The 14,566-nt window shown below is 34.0% G+C and overlaps 1 protein-coding gene and 1 long non-coding RNA gene across 2 annotated transcripts in view; one reads left to right on the top strand and one right to left on the bottom strand.

Moving 5' to 3' along the window:
• Positions 1-14,566, top strand: part of LOC150104257 (uncharacterized) — a 59,384-nt gene that overhangs the window by 40,122 nt on the left and 4,696 nt on the right. The gene's annotated exons all lie outside the window — the stretch shown is intronic.
• The window catches only part of LOC150104258 (lysosomal alpha-mannosidase-like), a 100,543-nt gene that overhangs the window by 4,525 nt on the left and 81,452 nt on the right, over positions 1-14,566 (bottom strand). The window contains exons 18-23 of the mRNA XM_090396871.1: positions 13,663-13,872; positions 12,648-12,766; positions 10,772-10,873; positions 7,318-7,405; positions 7,090-7,176; positions 182-448 (exon numbers count right to left, since the gene is read on the bottom strand). Coding sequence (XP_090252997.1) covers positions 182-448; positions 7,090-7,176; positions 7,318-7,405; positions 10,772-10,873; positions 12,648-12,766; positions 13,663-13,872 — 873 coding nt within the window. The remainder of the gene's footprint in view (positions 1-181; positions 449-7,089; positions 7,177-7,317; positions 7,406-10,771; positions 10,874-12,647; positions 12,767-13,662; positions 13,873-14,566) is intronic.

Genomic DNA, 14,566 nt, shown 5'->3' on the forward strand with positions numbered 1-14,566 from the left:
AGTATTAAGATTCAGTGTAGGTTTAAATAGCTTTTTGTAGGCCTTTGTAACCATGTGAGGCTCTGAGCTTCAGCCTATCTAGCTTACGCATAAATTCAGCCATGCCCTAATATGCATTACAGAAAAAATATTAATAAGCGCCATCTAAATTACTAAAGTTTATAGCATGTGATATACTTACATTAGGATCTTTTAGCCAACTAGCTCTCGGAGATTCAGCAGTTTCTCCTTCATAATTCTGTGAGGTGACGTTTTCAATCAAAAAAGTCATTAGAGGTTTATAGAACATTTGTTTCGCTAATTCTCTGTAACGATGCTTGAGAATATCCGTAGGACCCAGAAGAAGGAGATGCTTTCCTCTGATCACAAGTCCTCGTCCATCAATTCCTAGTTCGTTTAGTGGTTCGCTGACACCAAACCCGTCATCAAACAAAAGTCGGCGATGAACCTACATAAAATGTACAACATTAGTAAATTTAATCTTAAAAAATCACGGCGTGTCTGGTATAATAAAACAAAGATTATTGCTAATTTTTATCACATCTGTTGTAATTAATCATAATAGTAATATAGAGTTATTTCTTCACAAATGTTCTCTTCAACTGAAGAAAGGGAATTTTTATTTTATATTTTTCAAGTAGTTTGAAGCAGAAGTTGGAAAGTACGTAGTATTAAGCTTTCCTCGAGATTTAATAAAACCACTGAAAATTGAAGAATAAACAATAGAAAGCATTTTTAATTTTAATTGTGAATGTTTTCATGATAAAATACTTGCCCCTTTTGGGAAGCTTGGAAATTACATTTGAAATAAATTTAGAGTATATGAATATTTTAAATGCATAGTAATTTACAAATTTCTTATAAGGAAAAGTCACAAGAATTGAAAAAAGACAATAAATACATCTCTTAAATTACAGCTTAAAATCTCAAGATTTGAACTTTTGAATATAGATGGCAGCACTAGTTGGTCAACAGACAATAAGGTTTTTTTCTTTTTTTTCCCTTTTTTTTTTTCAATTCAACGTTCGTTTTGAAAGAAATAGCACCTGCAATCAATATGCTTAATTTCGATTTTGGTTCGAATCCCGAATAGGACGCAAAAAGACTTTCTCAGCAGAGGTTTTCAAATGCAGGTAAATTAGTCGGTCTTATATGGAAGTGGAAGGGTTTTCTCTTAGAAACGGGTTTTTCATCCAGCATTCAAGCAAATTGCGAGTGTTCTAGGAGAACACTAGCAATTTACATACAACATATATTATAGACATTGAGTTAACCACCAATCCTGCAAGAATGGTTAGGAAATCCAAGGCAGCGTTGATGGTCGCGGTCGCTTTAAGGCCTGTTGAGTACCGTGAAACAAGAAGACATTATTCCTCACTAATATTAGTGAAGGTAATGCCCACAAATGAAAGAAAGCCAGACCCAAACTGGCTTTCTTTCACTATTTAGGTTTCAGTGAAGTATCAGTTCTGTACTATCTGACACATCCATATCCATTGTCTTACTCAAGGTGCAATAGGATCATTTAAAATTGAAAATAGAATATTCTATTCTAATGAATAGAATATTCTAATGATTCTGTTGCACAAGGTGCAATAGAATGATTTAAAAATTTAAAGAGCCTTCTGCTTCGCCTTTTACTGATCCTTCACATCAAGATTCTAGTTTCATGAAGATATTTACATCTAGTATGTCAGCTGTCACTGGATCAAGTAATCAGTCACATGAAAAGCGACCCCAACTACAAGGTCCGAATTTTATCGCTCACGAGTTAGTCCTCCTCTCCCAATTCCTGGAAGTACTTGTCGAAACATTACTGCAGTTTGTTACACATGCTGGCTACACCACCAAAACTACCCTGAATCATCATTTTAAGTAGGAGAATATGAGACATTAGGTTTATTTTCAATGTCTAATTAGGATATTTCTTCTGATAATTTGCAATTGAAAGCAACATCTTCAGTTATATTGAATTGGATAAATTGGGAGACAATTGGAGGACTTGCTCCAAAAGGCTTTTAGAATGAATCAGGTGCTAGTGGAATAAGGAAGGGAGCTTCAGCACCTGGTCGTACATAAGATTTATTCTTCATGTCATTGAAATTGAGGAGACAGGAGTAATTTAAGAGGATGCAAAATGAGTTGGGACAATTCATTTTGGGGATACAAATCCTTTGATGTTTATCTGCCAGTAAGCGAAACTCATAGATCTTAGTCCTAGTTCTTAGAGTTTCGCTTACTGGCAGATAAACATCAAAAGATTTGTATCCCCTTTATTATTATTAAGGTTGCCAGAAAAATAGCCTTTTGGCTTTTATTCTATGTTATAATATACAGGCACACCTTTATGACATTCGTATAGTGAAGGTATGTAAGTTCTTTTCACTTAAACCTTGTTATCTTCCAGGTCTATCTACTCACTGATGAGAGGTGGATGCTAGATAGATATATAGGTATAGGTATATATGAGAGGCTCTGCTTGGGATAGGTTTTCGCCTGTCTCTGAGTAGGGCCACCGCTGAGATTATGGCTCTGCTGGTGGTGGGGTGAGCCTGCCACTGGGTAGAGCCAACGCTGAGACGTTCTTCTCGGTGACGGAGTGAGTCTGTCACTGAGTGGAACAACGCTCAGTTGGACGGTCTTTCGGCCACTATTGAGTGGTCCAGGGATCGTCCTAATTTTTAGAGAGGTCTTTACTTAAATACACCTTTAAAAAAAAGGTTGAAACCGGTCTGGGTAGTGACCTCTCCTCATAATGTAATTACAGTATTACATCCCCTAGGGGCTGTGTTTTTACATTGTGAGAAAATATCAAGGATAGTGAGGGAGCTTGCTCCACCTTTGATACGAGTTGCCTTGGTGTTGTACTACAAAGTGGTTACTTACACTTGGATTTGCCGAGAGTTTTTCGGTATGAAACTCATAGATCTTAGTCCTAGTTCTTAGAGTTTCGCTTACTGGCAGATAAACATCAAAGGATTTGTATCCCCTTTATTATTATTAAGGTTGCCAGAAAAATAGTCTTTTGGCTTTTATTCGAAAATTATTATAATAAACTGCGAATGCAGGTTACACTTGTGCCATATTCTGAGAAACTCTATAGTAGAGAAATCAGCAGTGAATGGGAATGGAAAGGGTATTTGAAGGAAGCTATAACTGGCTGCATTCCCGGAGTCGAAGAGAATTAATTTGAGGGGAGTTAAATGAATGGATAAAATTTTAAAGCATGAGCTACATAAAATGACAATGTTATGGAACTTATATCATGAGAAAATGTGATGACTACGCATATGAGTGGTATTAAAAACAGTGGAGAATGACAGCCATGGTGACGAAAATAAAATCAGACTATGAAAAGAAGCTATTCGAAGGAAACATGAGAGAATTCTTTGCCATGCTGTGCTTCTAGTATGGTTGTTTAATTTGAGTCTCAATACAACACATTTCTAATCAATATAAAGAGGTCAAGACAATTCAAAAAAGAATGGGTGGAAATGATATAGCGAGTTATCAAGAATCTATATCTCTAGAGGAGTTATTGAAGTAGAAGAACCTAGTAAAAACGAGCATCCAGAAGTGGGTATGTAATACTGAGGACTCCATCCTTTTGTTAAAGGTAGATCCTGGTTTACCAATGTACTCGAGTTCTGCAATAATAACATGCATTCTAACATGCATTCTGCATGTTAGCAGAGTTGGATGAGATGAATGGTTATATTTGGGATTTTGCTAAGACGTTTGATAGAATTCCACACAGGATGTTATTATACAAACTGAAAGGGTTAGGGGTATAAAACTGGCTTGTGTCATAGATTGGAGAGTGGCTGTTCGACAGGTATCAAAGAGTGATATATGGAAGAGCCGAGAGGGATTGCGTACGGGATCAGATGAGAAACATATCTGATAAAGAATCCTTGTACGCTTATTTTAACAGCCTGATTCTATGGACAAACGATAATACCAGTATTTATTAGTGTTGACAGTAGTGGTAAAGATGCAAGTCACGCTGAGATCTTTTAGTTTTTAATTAGCCCGTTTTGTTTATAAAATTTAACCTGTGTTAATAAAAGTTAATTTGGATGGAGTTAGTCAAGCAACATTTTTCTGCAGAAAGCGGATATTTGAGGATTTGTGAATGGGGAGATGAATAATAATACTTATTTTTAAGCGTTGGTCACACTGTAATCTCTAGAATGAAAAAAAAAAAATGAACGGATAATTCTACACTCGTAGATTATTATAATTGTGGTGTTTTAAATTTCTTGCGTATTAAAAATAATGTATTTAAGATTTTTTTTGTAATCAAGTAGAAGTCATTATATGGGTGTTGTACGGTGTGAAATTGGTTCTACTTGTAGTAGAAGGTCAAAAAAAAAATACCTAAAAAGCTAAGCTTGCATGTGACAGCCTATAGCTATATATACTATTCATTTTCGCCATATTCGCTATATACTTTAAACAGTTTGTTTATATTGTAGCTTCATTAACAAGTCTTCATGTGTCCTCATTTTCAAACATATTGGCCACTGTATAAGTAAAGGGTCTTAAAAAACTATGCCTACCTCAGGAGGGACTTCCCATGTGACCCTTTTCCTCCACTTCATATTTGCCAAATGTGTCGATATTCTGTCGAAATCCGATGACGAGACAACTAACAAATAATCTATAAAGGACACTCCCCTCACTTAACTTCCCTCGTTCATTTTCATCCAATTCGCTGAATTTCTATAGCTACTTTCGAAAAGTAAGCAACAAATACGTTCCAAGTTTGGTTAAAATTAGTTGAACGATGCGATCTCTACTGGTTTACTGAAAATATGGAAGAGTGTTGGGTTGAGTTATTTTTTTAACTAAGGCCAAAGGATATTATTCTTAAATTAAATTAATTTATTATACAGATATTGTCTTTCTTATCGTAACACATAATCAGTATGAACAATAAGAAACTTAAATAAAGAAACCTAGATCTGTTTCGTTAAATTATTATCCCTTTACATATTCATTCGCGTGTTAATAGGTTAAAAAATAATGAAATAAAAATGAAACCGCCCCCCCCTAAAATATGAGTTTAAAAAAACCACTTGGGACTACAGATTTATTTAATACACTAGAGCAGTGCTTCCCAAACTTCTGGATGTCAGGGCCCCCTTTGCAAAAATTAAAATATTTGATTTCAGGGCCCCCCTCGAAAAAAAATCGTAATAGAGATATATTATTATAATATTTATTGTATTTATATTCAATACAAAACATACACAGCGAATATTGCAAAAATCAAATGCAAATATTACATTTTTTGCCTCTTACTGTTCGGTTCTGAAGACGATGCGGGCTGTTCTGGTAAAATATGAAATACTGTCCTTTTTTTTTTTTTTTGAGTCTGTTTCTGCTTCTTCTGATTGTTCGCGGGAATTTTTTTTATTTTTTATCAGCCACTTCTCCATCTCAGGGTTAAATTTTTTAACGTAGAATAGATCAAATAATATCACCACTTACCGATACTGGCACACCACAGACTGATAACATGAAATTAGTGAATATTACCCGAATAAGGGAATCCTCGGACCAGGAACATTTTTCTCTTTTGTGACCTTTCTCCCTTTAAGGTAATTAAGCCTAACGCGAAACAGACAGCAAAGGCAGGTTATTAAAACGTGCGTATGTAATAACAAAAGATCGCGCAACCAAAAGATAAAAGCATAGCTCAATTGAGTTGAAATGCTAACTCTCTTCAACCGAATTCCATATGTGAACCTGCCATAACATTCATTATATATATATATATATATATATATATATATTACTTAGTTTTAACACTTTTACGATTTTTAACACGTTCGGTTGAATTTTATTGCTGCCTTGGGAAATCGAACTCACACACATCTAATTAATAACAATAGTTTTTAGTTAGTACTGTGTTTTCCCATGCAACATATAGTTTTGTTTCAGTCTATACAGCATAGTTTCTGTATGAGGGGACATGTGATTCATTAATTAGTGTGTTTTTATCCCATTTGTCTCTAATTGCACTATTTGTTTGAGAAATATATTACACAGACTGCTCATACCTTATTCACTGGTATAATAAAACTACTTACTTGTTTTTATTGCCTCTGCAGTATAGTGGCTCTTAGGAAGGGCATATTGTTTACCACTTCAAGGGAGTTACTATCTCCCCACATCAACTTGTTTAAACTTTTTTTCATGTGTGAAGTATATGCGAAACTTTTCTTGGTAACAGAAAACTAGCTCGGATGACAGTAATAATATAAAACGAGTTTTGATATGTATATAAAGTCAATATCAACAGTCCCTGATTACAAACGCATGATGAAAGGGACAGGAAGATTTGGAGCTTCCCTGGAGAGCATTCGAAGTAAATACAATTAACCACTGCTTTGAAATGAAACATATGAATAAGAAATATTTACTAAATACGCAGGAAGCAAAGTTTGTAAACCAATTTTTCCATTAAAATATAAAAAATAACAAAAAAGAAATAATAAATAATAAAAGTTAAATATGTTTCTTTTAAAATAAAAAAAATCTACTTAGTCTTAAAACATTTTAAATTTGTTTTCATTATTTCACGGGCCCCCTCAACAAAACCTAAGGCCCCCAAGGGGGCCGCGGCTCACAGTTTGGGAAGTACTGCACTAGAGGACACATTATGGCAAGTGGACCGATTTCGGGTAAGCATGATGCACAGTGGACCTGTTTTTATCTTCTGTGCGTGGTGCGAAGTGAAGCGAATTTGGTCTTCTGCGCATGTTGCGCAATGAACCGATTTTCCTTTAGTGCGCAATGCATAGTGGACCGATATGATCTAGTGCGCATGATTCGCACTGGTTTACTGGTTTTGGTTAACTGGGCATGAGGTGTACTGGATCAGTTTTCGTTGAGTGCACCCATTTTGTATAACTGGGCAAGAGGCACTCTGGACCAATTTTGGTCTACTAAATTCATATTAATTTCGTTTCAAGTAGGTGATGAAGCTAGAGTAACGGTGGAAAGTCAGTTAGCGACCACATTGGAATAAGTTAAAACACACACCATTTATCAAGCTGCTGCTAAAACATTATTTCTTACCATTAACTCTATGGATCCATCAAGAATGCTGCTTCCTCCTTGTGATCTGTCGGGCAGAACAACCATTTGAAGATTTCTGAATTCATCCTGAAAATGGAGAGAAGGACATAAAATAGTTTATATATAAATTCAGGATTTGAAAAACTTCTGGAATTAAAGAAGAAAAAAACATTGTATATTTCTTCTTCTATCATTAATCACAAATAAGTTGAACAAAATTCTGCTTACCTTAATGTAAATCCAGGAATTGATAGGATAGTAATTACATGCGATCCGCTCAGTTACATTCAGTTTAAATGATGGCTGGAAATTTCGGCTGAAAGACCAAAAGAAAATTAGTGTGTTGCGGAGATAATCTATGAAATTGGTATTAAAATGAATAAAACTGTTTCTGTATACATATTTGTGCATATTTACGAAGTTTTTTTTTTATTTTTTAAAACTCAGCGTAGTTTCCGATTCCAAAGCTACTTTTCTCATAAGGCTCTCTGATAAATGTTTGAACCTTTTAAAAGGTTTCTTCGTACATTTGGCCATAAAATATGATTGGATTCATGAAATTATTCATTCTAATATCCTACACGAATATAGTTCTGCTTACTTTGAAATGTTTAGTACTCTAGTTATTTTGGAATAGTTCTTTAAAATAAAAAAAAGTTGAACGTTTTCTTCTGATTACAAATCTCTGTTTCATGATTAGATTAAAGAACCTTATTGCATATGGTATAACAGCTAAATTAATTTAGAGTAAGACCATAGTATGATAAAAATCATTTGACCGTTTCACAAAAAAAGAAAAAAGAAAAAAAAGCAAGGAATTACAAAGGATTCTCTTCGGATTGGGCTAAATACTTCCGTGGTATTTCTATTTTTGCTGTTTTAAAGGCAGAACTAAAATCAATTGATTTTATAGTGCACGCATTTAGACAAAGAGGACCACTATTTGTTATTGTGAATTTCAAAGAACTATCTTAAATTGTTCCCCAGCTTGATATTTTCAGTGCGGTATTCATAAGCAAACATCAAATTAGTGGTGATTCTGGCAGAACAGTTAGAGAAATACCACTTCGATATAACTGATGTTACCGAAATTGGAAAAGACCAAAGAAAGTGAAGCTCTATCGAATAATGCCTACTTGATATTATATTCAAGGAAAGGAAGAATCGGCTATAGTATTCACCACTGAACGCGAAGTTGAAGATGAAGAAAATGTAAGATCTGACAGTATTCGAGTGCCGAGAAGTGACAGAATGTTTGGAGAAAAATTATGGATGGGAAGTTAGTAACAATGTGCAACCTTTACATATAGTGCTATCATAGAATCCTGTACTCTCTTCGATGGTACATGTCAGGCATATAATGATGATAATGAAATGCTTAAATATTATTATTATTATTATTATTATTATTATTATTATTATGTGACACCTCCAGGGAGTCCAAAGACTCAGCGAGGGAGAGTATGTCAACAGCATTGAACTCCTTCCAACTATTAACAGCGCTCAAACTTGCTTAACTTTTTGCGTGAGCCATTAGTAGCAGAGGCTCTACCAATAGACCAACCTTTCCTGACACAGGAAAGTTTTACAGAGGCTGTACTGCATGATTCAGAAGCCATGTCAGAAGGTTGGATTCCAGATGACTGGAATAGAGCTCTTGAAACTGAATGTGAGAATTGCAGAAGAATTTCCCTGCTGAGCATTCCATTTTAAGATTTATGCAAGCATACTTGCGAAATGGAAAGAAAATATGTGGAAAAGAAACGGATAAGAACAAGCCGAATTTTCAGGCCAAAACAGAGGGTGTAAGGATTAGATTTTCACGGTACCATTTAACAGTTGAAAAATCATGAGAATATAACAAAAGTCGATACGTAAATTTTTTCGATCTAGAGAAGGCATATGATTAGGTGCCAAGAGACCATTCATATTCCATTTACACGATTATATCGTGTAAATGGAATATTGTGCAGTACAATATACAGTCTGTATTTAATTTGCAAAACAGCAGTTCAAATTAAAGGAAGTACAAGGATATTTTTGATGTAAAATAAGGATTAAAACAATGTAATTTCATGACTAGAGATGTTAAATTCAACGTTTCACTTTTTATATCTTTAGGATTGTTTAATAAGTTGAATAACTGCTGTAAGGAATCTGATCAGTAGCAGAAAAAACACAAAGTTTTTGAAAATAGGCATTAACATGGATTACCAAAGTAGCCGTGTACAAGACGGTGTCTAACCTAATTTTAACTTACGGATATAAATATTGAGTTAGAAATATGATACTTGATCAAAACTAGACACCATGGATATGACAGTTTTAAGAAAACCTATGAATAAGCAGATGGTATCAGTAGCAGAATCGCATTAAAATGAAGATATGTGGAAGCATTCAGGAATGTGTGAGCAGAGCTAATCTGAGGTGGTATGACCGCTTTAACAGAAAGAGAGTTAACGTTAGAAAAACAAGTTGTTGATGCCAGAATAGGATGACAGGGATAAGTTCCACAGGAAGATGTAGGTGTTTTGTTGCTGTTAGAAGTGCGCTAGATGAGAGATATATAAGATCTGATAATACTGGAGTCTGAACAGATATCTGGAGGAAAATTGTCAACACATTAGTAATAATGTTGTAAACTTAACATATAGAATTTGATGATAATGATGATAATATATTCATCATCCATTAACTGCTATGCGAAGGAATGATGCTGGCTGACTTGTTAAAATAGTATCATTATTCTGTACTAAATCCAAAATCTGACGAAATTCTACAGTTTCGTATGCATTTTCTATTTTCACAACGAAATCTATTGGTCAAGCATTTCTTTCTATATTATAAAATTCCAACGTCTAATGATGATGATCATCAGTGCTTTCTGGAACTTGATTATAATTTATTAATCTGCACCTGCAATTGATATATTTCAAGTAATTTTGAAAGCAGATTTCAAAATTACTCAGTCATCTCACTAAAAACAAGTTCTAAAGAAAAACATACCCAAATAATTTCGCAACCAAATATTTCAGCGAAATATGGAATTCAAAAATGACAGCTTGAAGAGTAAGAAATAAAGCAGAACTAGGTATTCTGGAGAAATAAGCGATCAGAATATTTCAGTCAAAATTTGTCAGGATTATTTTATTATTACTTAAAAAACCTTCTGCTATTAAATTAGGTTTCCTTTACTCTCTAGAAAGCAAAATGAAAGTAAATAATGGAAGCTGAAAAAAGAAACGGGATATATGCCTCTTCTTTTTTAGCGGAATTAATTCGAATTTCTCAATGAGGTACTAAATTTTCAGATAAGCAACGGAAACTATCTTAACTAACAGATTTTCACTTTTAAAGTGTACATGAATAAAGAATGCGTGCATGAGTGTGCGCACGAGCTTGGTGAAAATGAGAAAAACATTTCCTTCAAGGAAGACACGAGGAATCCAACTTGTGACTTTCCTTGTTAAAAAAAATCTATGAATGACGGAAGTACCAAATTTAAAATTTTGGCAAATTTCCATTTTATCAATGACTATAACCAATGAATATTTCATCGATCGTTTTTCTCGATTCAAGATCCTATTAATATTTTCGAAACCTTGCTAATTTCAATAAATTCTAAATGTCTTTTAACTTTAATTGGATATTAAGCTAAACTTATGAAATCCATATGACTTACATTCGCTTTATCGTTTCTCGGGCATTAGAATCAGTATAAAACGTTTCATTGCTGAAGAGATCGCTGTCGAAGCGTGTGATGATTTCTTTACCAATGTAATCACTGAAAAGGAAAAATAAATGAAAAGTGAAACATTGCATTTAAGATTGAATATAAATTTGATGAATCCAATATAAAAGTTAGAAAAAAAGAAAAAAAACTCTCTACTACAAATTTGAAACATTACTTGCGCCTTTTTATCATATTTTATATTGTTAATTCATTATTATTATTATTATTATTATTATTATTATTATTATTATTATTATTATTAGGCCGTTTTCTTGGCACTGAGTAAACCAGTGTCTTATCCAGGAGAAAAAGACCTGATATTGTGGTAGTGTAAGTTGATTTAGTTTCTTATTATTAGTATGTTATGAACAGCAATATTGTTGTAAAGATTTCTAAATATATCATTAGAATATTTTAAATGCAACTCATGAATCATGAAATAGTTGAACAAAAAATGTCCGCCTGATGGTGATTCTCAAGTATATGCAACTCAACACATATTAGCATGAAAACATTGTAACTAGTTTTTTTTTTTTTTTCAAACAATTGACAGAGGCGACGCAATCTTACGCATTTAGGGGGAATCTCTGATGACATTTAGAATAACGTGTCTGCTGAATAAGAAAAAAATCCAGATAAATATGAACATTCGCTTCTGGTTGCAGCAGTTCACCTCCCTAGTTCTCTAGAACTATATCCATTAACATTCGTAGGGCAGGTCTAGGAATGTTCCTGTCGTCAATCAATTTGACATTTTGATCTATCACCCAAGTTCATTATGTCTCTCTAGGCTTTGGACTTTGTATGACTAGTTTGTGTACTGAAAAGCCCTTAAATGTTCCTTGGTGGGAAATGAATCGCGATCCTACCAACCAAAAGAAGTCATCCCTAACGAAATGTACTACAAAGGGATTCCACACACACACACACACACTAAGATTCAAATGTGAATTTCAACTGGAAATGTGTCTTTGTTGATGTTCTGGACAGACACTAGTGGATTATTATACACAGGGATTTTTAAAGGGAAAGGATGCTCAGATACGAGCGAATTTCAAGAGTAAAACTCTACAGGACAGATAACTTAGTTTGTTTCATATTTTTGCGAATAAGTAATAGACGTCTGAATTCAATCATCTCTTCTTTTGTGCGCTTATGTGGTAGCCTGCCCGACTGTTTCTTAAGGTTTTTTCACTATCGCAATTTATCTTTTACTAGTGTCAATCACAGTTAATCTCTTCAATGCTGAAATCGCACCAAGTAATAGATGGCAAATATGGGATGCTGTGTTAACTTTTGTTAGAAGTCGATTAACTTGCTACTTGCAGTATTTCGTACAAGTACAGTCATGTAGTGTCAACTCCCGTACCTTTATTCCGTAATGTGTTGTATATGGGTCATCTGATTGGAGAAGAAGTAGATAACTGTATATCAGAATGGAGAAAAAAAGGTAAACTTATATCTATTTTGATTTGCATCCTCGACACATCTGCATGCTCTTTTCGATAATTGTTGAGAGATATTATCCTTCTGATGCAATAATCTATGAAATTGGATATACTTGTAATAAGGATATTGTTGCTTTTTTGGTCTGTCGAAAATATCATGTATAACTTAACGACGCGTGAACTGTGAACTCCTTAGCGTTGGTACTAAACACCCTGCACTCAAGAACGAGAAAGAAGGCACTCTTCTTCATCAACTCGCTGAAAAGGCAACAGTTGTATCCAAGTCTCTGTGAAAAAGATAACTATGATTAAAGGAATCAAATTCGCGGTAAATTTTATGCAATTGACTTTAATTCGCATGAAATGACTTCACATACTTGGAAGGAATTGGTCCAACAACCCAGTCGAATTCGATGTGTGTTTGTCCTTTGTAAACTCTAATGACCTGACTCAACCAAGGCGTAAAATACTGATGCACTTCTTCCACCAAATTACCCTAGAAATGAAATAACATCATAAAAATCAGATAGTCATCACCATTATCATCAACAAAAACAATAATAAATGTTCTAATATGTGATCATGGCATTTTTGTACATTATTTAAATTCCACGATTCTTATCCTACACTCCGTGTGCCTATTTTTAGTCATAATGACAAGTTTCCTTTGTTTTGTTTGCATTCTCCTGACGATCGTTATTTTACTAATCATTACAGAAAATATAACTCAGTATTTTTATTTTGTGCTATTCATTCATCATCAACGATAGTGTTACTTTTTTTTTCTTGTGATATTTGTATATCACAAAAGAAAACAAATATTAAAATTTAAGGAATCACTTTTTATCAAGTTTAATTTTCCCCACGGCTAAACAGTGTTGGTGATACATTATACATCACATGCTATTCTTTATTCAAATTACACAAAGAAGAATACAGTCATGTTTAAAAGACAGATAGTAGTATAAACATATTGTTTCATGTTACAATCTTCTTAACTTAAGCAGAATATTTTAAAACATTCTCACCTTTACAGTTCTGTAAGTAACATTATCTGCCAGAGGATAGGCTAAATCGAAGTACGGATTGAACGAATAAGCGCCAGATGCTTTCTCCATTCTATATCCAACGATAGTGTTACTTTTTTTTTCTTGTGATATTTGTATATCACAAAAGAAAAAAATATTAAAATTTAAGGAATCACTTTTTATCAAGTTTAATTTTCCCCACGGCTAAACAGTGTTGGTGATACATTATACATCACATGCTAGTCTTTATTCAAATTACACAAAGAAGAATACAGTCATGTTTAAAAGACAGATAGTAGTATAAACATATTGTTTCATGTTACAATCTTCTTAACTTAAGCAGAATATTTTAAAACATTCTCACCTTTACAGTTCTGTAAGTAACATTATCTGCCAGAGGATAGGCTAAATCGAAGTACGGATTGAACGAATAAGCGCCAGATGCTTTCTCCATTCTATATCCAGGCTGTGCTTCGTACCAATAAAAAGACTGATGTAGGGGAATTATTACATCGTTTTTCAATTGTACTCCTTTCAGAAGTCCGGTTTGTCCATTGATTATTAATGTTAAGTACTGAAAGGAAGAAAATCATGTAATAAACTGATATCGCTAATTTGCACTGAAAATGCAAGTGAGTCAAATGTTGATAAAGAGAAAGAAGACACGAGATCCATATTTATTATAAACGTTGGAAGGAAAGAAACATTTGCTTTAAGTATTTTGTTTTCAACAATGTGTGAGTGAGGAGGAATAACTCAGATGACTGACCATTTACAAAGAGTTTGCTCAAACTGTTGATAATGTTCGTAAACAGCATTTTTACTAGAAAAGAGAGTTGATGCGTCCAGTAAGACAAAGTGCAAAATGGTGATCACTATCTTCATCCAGAACAAGACAGGTTTCCGGGAATTGACTGCCAGAGCCATATTGATCGCATTTTTAGGTCACAAAGAGATAATCCATAAGGACGTCGTTCCAGAAGGAAGAACTGCTACTGCCAGTTACTATTACTGAAATATGGTACTGAAATGTTCGCTAGTGACAATATAGCGAGTGTGGGTTGATTCGAAACAGTGTGACTGGCGGCTGTTTCATAAAATACCTATTTAAGCAGCAATCAGCGTGCATGCGTTTCTGGATCACGAGCAGGTTGCTGTGCCCAACCAAAAATGCCGACTTTTTTTCTGTTTTCCCAAGTTGAAGTTTAAAGGAAGCCGGACTTCATATTATTTTATGATATTCAGAAGACTAGCATAGCATAATTAAA

This window comes from Typopeltis vanoorti, chromosome 8, assembly GCF_054136105.1.
Source record: "Typopeltis vanoorti isolate ZY-2024b chromosome 8, IOZ_Tvanoo_1.0, whole genome shotgun sequence".
NCBI lineage: Eukaryota > Metazoa > Arthropoda > Arachnida > Uropygi > Thelyphonidae > Typopeltis > Typopeltis vanoorti.